Source organism: Cornus florida, unplaced genomic scaffold (genome assembly GCF_030987335.1).
Source record: "Cornus florida cultivar Cherokee Brave unplaced genomic scaffold, ASM3098733v1 CherokeeBrave_3.0.0_Hap2_Chr02, whole genome shotgun sequence".
In the NCBI taxonomy this organism is placed as follows: domain Eukaryota; kingdom Viridiplantae; phylum Streptophyta; class Magnoliopsida; order Cornales; family Cornaceae; genus Cornus; species Cornus florida.
Window position 1 is genome coordinate 69674051 of NW_026775572.1, and position 8446 is coordinate 69682496.

The 8446-nt window shown below is 36.4% G+C and overlaps 1 protein-coding gene across 1 annotated transcript; it reads left to right on the forward strand.

Annotated features, from left to right (window-relative positions):
• Positions 1–4845: 4845 nt before the first annotated feature.
• On the forward strand, positions 4846–8109 carry LOC132295276 (aluminum-activated malate transporter 9-like). Its single transcript, XM_059793476.1, has 6 exons — positions 4846–5320; positions 5605–5742; positions 5957–6226; positions 6309–6445; positions 6546–6692; positions 7304–8109. Exons 1-6 carry the CDS (start codon positions 4960–4962, stop codon positions 7931–7933), a joined length of 1683 nt encoding a protein of 560 aa, XP_059649459.1. The 5' UTR covers positions 4846–4959; the 3' UTR covers positions 7934–8109.
• Positions 8110–8446: the final 337 nt, after the last annotated feature.

Here is an 8446-nt window from a genome sequence, read left to right on the forward strand (position 1 = left end):
TCAATTGACTCTGACTTTAGGTCGGTGTACCACTCGAACGCGTTTCCTTTAAGGGAGTGGACAAACTATTTAACGAGGAAGTCCCCCTCTGTTCCGACATTGTTGCAAGTCTCAACAAAATGGGCAATGTATTGCTTGGGGTTACCTTTTCCGTCAAATTGCTGAATCTTCGGAGGTTGGTATCCTACATGCATCCTCATACTGTCGATTCTCCTTGTATAAGGCTTTGAGTACATGAGAGTGCTCTGTAAAATGCCTCCGTATTGGGCTCGGATTATGTTCGTTATCATATCTTGCAATTGTGCGACAGATAATGAAGAAACTGAAGAAGCATGAGTGGTTTGACTAGCTGCCTGTTCTGTCACCGGCGTCTGGTTTTGACTAGCCGCCTGTTCTATCACCAGCGTCTGTTTGGGGTCCTCCATGCGAGTACCTTGTGCGGTAGAATTAGGATTCTCCGTTGACATTGCTGTAGAAGCTGTAGGATTCCTAGATGGTGGTGGTGTGAAAGTTGCACGATTCCCAGTTGGCGTTGGTGTGGAAGATGCAGGATGCCCAGATTGTACTGGTGATTCAGTGAAGGTCTGAACTTCCAATTTGTTCATCAGCGTAGCGATTTGTAAGTCCTTCTCTTCAACGGTCTTTGTGAGGTTCTCAATGGCACGAGACATAGTTGCTAGTTGTTCCTCACCGTGGCTGCTCCAGTCATCATAGCAACGACCACATCTAAGTATGATAGGCCTTGAGAGTCAACATTTCGTGAAGTGATTGAATACTCTGAAGTCTGACGTGGTGACTCTGAGGGTGAACCGACACTAGAGCGAGCATCATGAATGGAAGGAGGTGAATTTGGTGGCATAATCTCCTCTGAAACAACGTCAAGGTTCTTGCCATGTTGGATTTTCACATTTGCTGGCTTTATAGGAGTGGTTTACACCAAGTCTTGTTGATGTTTGGATGAAGCCACCGCCTGGGACTTGCTACGTGTCATAGGGCCCGCCAAGGAACTTCCATCACTTGATTTGGCCTTCGTGCCACTTTTCATGGTGGCTTTGGCGTCGACCTTTGTGGTAACGATGTTCTTTTGGGCTTTCTTCTCTGTCGGAGTCTTAGGGGGAGCCATAGAGTCGGATAGAGAAGAAACTTGCTGATAGGAGAAAGAGATGAAAGGCAAAGGAGGTCCCACCGGGCGTGCCAGAAATTTATACACACAAATTTTGTAGGTCTGCAATAGAAACAAAATATGGAGCAAATAATATAATTTTATTAATTTGAGAAATTGAGGTACAATCCTTTGTAATATTCTTTACAAAAGAAAGAACTGGTCCTCTGATTAAATCTCCTTTTTTTTTGTTAGTTGGTTGGATCCAAGGGCTGCATAGGCTTGATCTTGGATCATCGTGGAATTTGATGAAGAACGGCACGTCTTTGGCTGTGCTTGTTGTTGATCGCCGTGGAATTTGATGAAGAACGGCACAATTTGATGTGCTTGGTGTTCTTCGCCTTTGGGTTTGGTTATTAGGGATGAAAGTTTCTGTATTTCTCTCTGAAATTCTAGATTTCTGAATTCTGACTTTGTGTCCCCTTTTTTCTTCCTCCAGGCCTCTATTTATAGGCTTCTTGGATTAATAGGATGATGGCACGTGTCATCTCCTGATAAGGATAAAATTATAACTGGGCAGGGCCGGTTATATTGTGATAATTATCTTTAAAAATAATTATTCCAAATATATTTTATTAGGAATAATTATCTTTCCATTTAATCATCTGGGCTGGGCTAATTAAATAATTTAAGTGGACCAAGCTTGGGCCTATTAAACAATTTAATTAAACATTAAACCTATATTGAATGGGTCAATTTGTCAACACCAAAGTCTATTAAATTTTTAGTGTCTACAGAAGTCAAATGTTGTAATTTCGAGTGGAGCATATGATCTGAGTGGTTGTTAAAAGCTTGCACTTCAGAATGTATTCTGTTTTCCGTCTAATGTTAATTCTTTTCGTTAAAAAAAAAAAAAAAAAAAAGAAAGTATTTTGAAGTAAAAAACAACATAACTAATTGATAAGCAAGTGCAATATTTATAGATTTTTTAATGTGTTTTGAAGTAAAAAACAAAAAAAAAAAAAAAAAAAAACTCTAATTCTTCCTCCTGAACCAGAGCAATCATCCTCCATTAATTTTTAAAATTTCTTTATTAAAAATAAAATATATTTTTTAAAAATGTTTTTTTTTTTTTCGAATCATTATTTTCAACAACTATATTGCTAACGGCTATAATTATTTGCTTGGCTTTAGAAGAATTTCCAAGAGAGCGGACAATACTGATCTCATGAGACATCTGATGAAACATTTGTGGAACCAATTTGGTGATAAAAATGTTTCAATTTGGTCTAATCGAATAAAATGTAATTTTTAATATTATTATGTAATAAATAAAATTGTTAAAGTCAAAACTATGATTCTTTTTCTTAAAAAATTAATTAATTAATTAATTAATTATATACTTATGCAAATTAAATAACTCTTTTTTAATTAATTAATAAAATTATAACTCTTAATAAATAGATACAATACACTGTAAAAAAACATATACAATAAATATTTTACATTTTTACCACACCGTCGGTTTTTCTTTGTAAAAACATGAGAGCTGGAGCGCGATAGGAGCTCCGAAAAAGTATCGCGTGACTTGGAGTGTAACTTATCAAGTGGGGCCCACAAGCGTGAATAATAGCCACAGATCTCGGCCATTATCCCAAACACCTATATGCGGATGCTCTTATAAATATTTGTCCACGTGGAAAAAGTGTAAAAGTATCATATTGGGACGGAACATCATAAAGTCGTGATCTCTGCATTAAGATTCTTTGTCCATCATGCTGTGTGAGCTTGGAGACAAAAAGTAAAATTTGTATAGTTGGCGGAAATTTCCGTGTAATAGAGGAATTGCATTACAATATGAGATTTGGACATCACTAGAAGTCAAAACAAATTGACAAATCTGTAACATTAGTACTGACAATTACATTTCACTGTGAAAGATGAAACTTCCTCATGTATATATTTTTTTGGCTTGGCAATGGGGATGAAACTTCCTCATATATATATATATATATATATATATATATATATATTCCCTCTCAATGACTTAGGTAAAAGTTAAGAGGGGAAGCAGAGATCACGGCGGAGCCAGAAAATTTTTAATTGGGACCATGCTAAAATTAAGAAATTTTTAGAGATGTATAATTTTTTAAAACATTTTAATCTTAGTATGTATAGTATATTGGCACTATATACCATTGCAATTTGAGCACTATGTGTATTATTAAAAAAAAAAAAAAAAATTTACGACAGCAATAACAATATTGCAAACATTACACACCAGTAACTAATGAGTAGGTTTATTTCTAGATGAAGCAATTTCATTGTAGAAGATGGCATAGCAATGACCTAATTCCCAAAAGGATTAAATAAACAAGCTTCAACAACTTTGTTTTTCATTTTCACATCTAAATGAAAAGATCAGCTCGTGAGTAGGTTACTCTAGAGGAGGCAATTTTATTTACTAATGGAAGATGATATACATGACTTCATTAATTCCTGAAAGGAAGATTCAAACAAGTATCAACAGCTTCGTTTTCATTAATACCGTGTGATCTTTAAATTTAATAGTGGGATTTGACTTGAAAGAGTAGAGCGATAACCGAGATGGAGGGATGGGCCTCACCACTATTTCTCGGCTTGACATATATTTTTTTTTCCGGCATATATTCAGGGATCCCATAAAACTGTCACGAATCAAGTGACTTTAAAACATGGAATAAGAACCCTACAAAAACTTGCAAGTGAATATTTAAAACAGAATAAATAAAGTTAAAAAAGAGAATAAAAAATGGAATAATTTAGAGTTATATATATATATATATATATATATATATATATATATATATATTCCCTCCAAGTCACTCTAAAATAAAAGAATACTAGCACATTATAGTATCTGTACCCTATCCACTCTAGGAAAATAAGGAATGTATAACTGTTGTGTATGAATGTTGTTATAAGGAGTATTATAAGCATTTGATTCAAATGAGAAAGTGATTGGATATATATATATTCTTGTATCCGGGCTCACTGCAAGGGTCTTTTTTTTTTTTTTTTTTTTTTCATTGGGCTTGGCAAAAGCTTAATTCATTAGTTTTTCTTGCGTGGAATAGTAGGTTTGCGATGACCTTGTGGGCGGGTGTGCCGTGGATGGGTACGAGACTCTGACAGACTACCACACTGGTGAGTTATGGGTGCACAATTTCACATCGCCTGAGAAAGGGAAATGGAAAGGGAAAGGTGAAGTGCTTATATGTAGATGTGTTACTCTAATTAGTATGAGACCTTTTTGGGTAAAAGTCCAAGAACAAATTCGTACGAGCTCAGGTCCAAAGCGGACAATATAATACCATATGGTAGAGTGAGTCGTTACAAATGGTATCAGAATTTGACCCAGCCGGAAGTGTGTCGATGGGGACGTCGGGTCTCCAAGGGGGTGGATTGTGAGGACCCTGTGGGTAGGTGTACCGTGGGCGAGTGCGAGACACTGACAGGCTATTACACTGGCGAGCTATAGGTACACAATCCCACATCTCCTGGGAAAAGAAAAGGTGAAGTGTTTATACGAAGGTGTATCACTCCAATTGGTATGAGACCTTTTGGAATAAAAGTTCAAGAACAAATCTGTGCGGGTTCAGGCTCAAAACGGACAATATCATACCATGTGGTGGAGTAGGTCATTACAAGGTTACAACAAAATAGAGCACTTCAATTTAGAAATCACAACGCCAAAACAAAGAAAGAAAATAAAATGCCCGCACGGTTGGCAAAGATACCTTGTGAGCTTTAATTACTTCAGTTTATAGGAGCTTTTGGTTGGTTATGTGAAGCTCTGTTTTTCTCTGCAAATTAAAATGGCTACAAAAATTGAACATTTGGAGAAGAATTCTGCAGACAATAGTAAGGAAAGGCTACTAGTGTTTGGGAGCCTAGAAAATGAAAATGAAAATGAAAATGGAAGGAGTGGATGCATGTGCAGCTTCAAGTCAATGCAAGGTAAAATTACAGAGTTGCGGTATGATCTGCAAGAATTTTCGAGGAAAGTGTGGGAAATGGGACGCTCTGATCCCCGGAAATTCATTTTCGCCATTAAGATGGGAGTGGCATTGTCCATTGTGTCCATGCTCATCTTCTGCAAAGAATTATCGCCCGATATTAACCAGTACTCCATCTGGGCAATTCTCACGGTGGTTGTCATGTTTGAATTCAGCATTGGTACGTAGTCCTCTATTTCCTTCACTAAGAAAAGAAAAGAAAATTACAAATTCTTGCATTTATGTTTTTGTTCCTAGCTTTTATATATATATATATATATATATATATAGCTTAATTATTGGCCATTTTGCAGTGCTTGTCATGTTTAAATTCAGCATTGGTAGTACTCCATTTCAGTCACTAAGAAAAGAAAAGAAAATTACAAAATTCTTGTATATATGTTTTTGTTCGTAGCTTATATATATATATAGCTTAATTATTGACCATTTTGTTGTGCAATGCAGGAGCAACCTTTATTAAAGGATTCAACCGCGGATTGGGAACGTTATGTGCTGCAATACTTGCCACCTTCTTTGCAGAGCTCTCTCTGTTGGCTGGCAAAGGGGAACAAATTGTAATTGTAATAAGCGTTTTCATAACAGGTTTGCATAACAATTCATATCAGTATTAATTAATATAAGTAGGAAAATGAAATTTTTAGACAATGTACGTTGTGCTTAACTGAGGTAATGGCCTTAGAGAGAACGGAATGGAAACATAGTATTCATGTAGCCGACCTCAAATAGTAGGAAAAAGGCTTCCGGCCAGTTATATATGGTAATTACTAATATATGATGCTTAATTGTGTGGCTGCAGCTTCTTGTTCAGCCTATTTGAAACTCTACCCAACAATGAGCCCATACGAGTATGGTTTTCGAGTATTCATACTGACATACTGTATCCTCATGGTAGCTGGGAATAGGAATGGAGATTACACCGACGCCATTGTCACTCGATTAGTGCTTATTGCAGTTGGAGCCGGTGTGACTTTGGCGGTAAATATATGCATTTACCCCATTTGGGCAGGCGAGGATCTGCACCGATTGGTGGTAACAAATTTCAGGGATGTTGCAACTTCTTTGGAAGGTCTGTTTAATTAGTCATGTTTTTATTTTGTATTTTGTATTTTGTATTGTTATGTTCCTGATCGATTTTCGGATTTGACTAGGCTGTGTTTCTCGGTACCTGGAATATGTTGAATATGAGAGAATCCCTTCAAAAATTCTCACTTACCAAGCATTTGATGATCCCCTGTACAAGGGCTACAGGTCAGCCGTGGAATCTACTAGTCGTGAGGCAACTTTGGTATGCTTGTAATATAATATATATATTTGGTACCAAAAATTCTGTTCATCAGACAAGAAATACAGCAATTGTTGAATTATACTTATTGTTGTTTGAACAGTTGGGATTTGCTATCTGGGAACCACCTCATGGCTGTTACAAAATGTTCAACTATCCTTGGAGAAACTATGTCAAAGTGAGTGGCGCGTTGAGGCATTGCGCATTCATGGTCATGGCGCTGCATGGATGCATTCTATCAGAAATACAGGTCAATATATATATATACTGGATATTTGATTAAATATTTTACCCTTTTGACAGTTTTGAAAGCTTTTCTATATACACATACACACACAATTATACACTAATACCTAGCTAGCTATGACAGAAATCAGCAGATTTCATTTACATTGTGAGCATTGTGTTCATATTGCCCTTAAGGCATTTTTTTATCCCTAGTCGTTTTATTCAAATTTAAAGCTTAAATTAAGTGATATGAAGAAATAAAATTCATAAAAGTATTTTTTTTCATGTGTTATACAATATACACAGTTCTTTGTATATAGTACTTTTAATGTCACTTGAAATGCTTTAAGGAGGTTGATGCAATTCATAATGCGTTCAAAACCTTAATGTTGAATATGTATGTTCTGTTCACGAAATATAATGGTCTAAAAGTATGGAAATTCATATTTTCCTAGGAACTTAGGATAAGGGAGAAGTATTATGGTGTACAAGTATGAAATTCGTTTGTGTACAAAATTAATTTTCATTCTGTGATTTAAGTCCTCACCAATGGGAGGCTGAAATTGTATGATCCATATTCACTTGAATGATACGGACACAAAACATTATAGGGTTTCGGATCTGTATCTGCAGGCCCCGGCAGAAAGGAGACTCGTCTTTCGTAGTGAGCTGCAGAGGGTTGGTGCAGAGGGTGCTAAAGTCTTGCGGGAGCTTGCAAACAGAGTAGAGAAAATGGAGAAACTGAGCCCCGGAAACATTCTCAAGGAAGTGCACGAGGCAGCAGAGCAGCTGCAAAAGAAGATAGACAATAAATCATACCTTCTAGTCAATTCAGAGAGCTGGGAAATTGGAAGCAGACACAATGAACTGAAAGATCCCGAGAATTCTCACGACGAAAAAAATTTCCAATTAGGCTTTAAGTCCCTCAGTGAAGCTGTTCTTGACCTGAGATCAGCAAATGGCTCCTCAGACGATATGTTCAGGAAGCAAATCATTCCGTGGCCTTCGCGTCTGTCACTCACCGGGGATGCAGTCATTAAGGATGATGAAATCAGAACATATCAAAGTGCAAGTGCCTTGTCGTTGGCCACATTCGCTTCACTTCTGATTGAATTTGTTGCGAGGCTGCAAAATGTGGTTGATTCTTTTCAAGAACTGAGCGAAAAAGCGCGGTTTAAGGATCCCACTGTCAATCCAGTGGCTGAGGTAAAGAGGGTTGTGTTTTGGACTAAACTCATTAGGTTCTTCAGGTTCAAAAATTGATATCTTGAAGAAGTCATTTTATGTAAATTTTGGAGCCAAATGTCCATGCCTATAGGAGTAATGTGTTTTATCTGTTTAGGATTCTAGATTTCATTTTTAACAAATGTTCTGATCTCTTGAGCACCAAATGTCCATTCCTATTAGTAGTTAATAAAATAAAAAAAAATAAATAAAAAGCAGTTTGCTGATCTATTCTTCTAACAGCTTTCCAGACTAATATAACAACAACATTGTGGAATAGAAGAAAATTGTGAATATCTGATTTTTTTTTTTTTTTTTTCCAGTTTAGTAAATATACACTTACTTATAAATGTTCATAGAGTTCGAAATCACTTAAAAAGGAAAGAGATTATAGTAGCTGGCTAATTTCCTAGAGGTTAGCTAGCTTCAAGTCAATGAGGGTTATGACATATTTAAGTTCCTATGAATTTAAATGGTGTCTTGAAGTTAAAGGTGTCTTTTTGTGTGGCGTGAGGTTTTGTTTCATTTATTAAACAGGTTACGCGTGTCGTG

What these genes read in the sequence shown, in the direction of transcription:
- LOC132295276 (XM_059793476.1), top strand. Translation starts at nt 4,960, where the DNA reads ATGGCTACAAAAATTGAACATTTGGAGAAGAATTCTGCAGACAATAGT. An exon ending in CATGTTTGAATTCAGCATTG is followed by an intron (nt 5,321 to 5,604) that starts GTACGTAGTCCT and finishes TGTGCAATGCAG; the next exon opens with GAGCAACCTTTATTAAAGGA. An exon ending in GCATTCTATCAGAAATACAG is followed by an intron (nt 6,693 to 7,303) that starts GTCAATATATAT and finishes CTGTATCTGCAG; the next exon opens with GCCCCGGCAGAAAGGAGACT.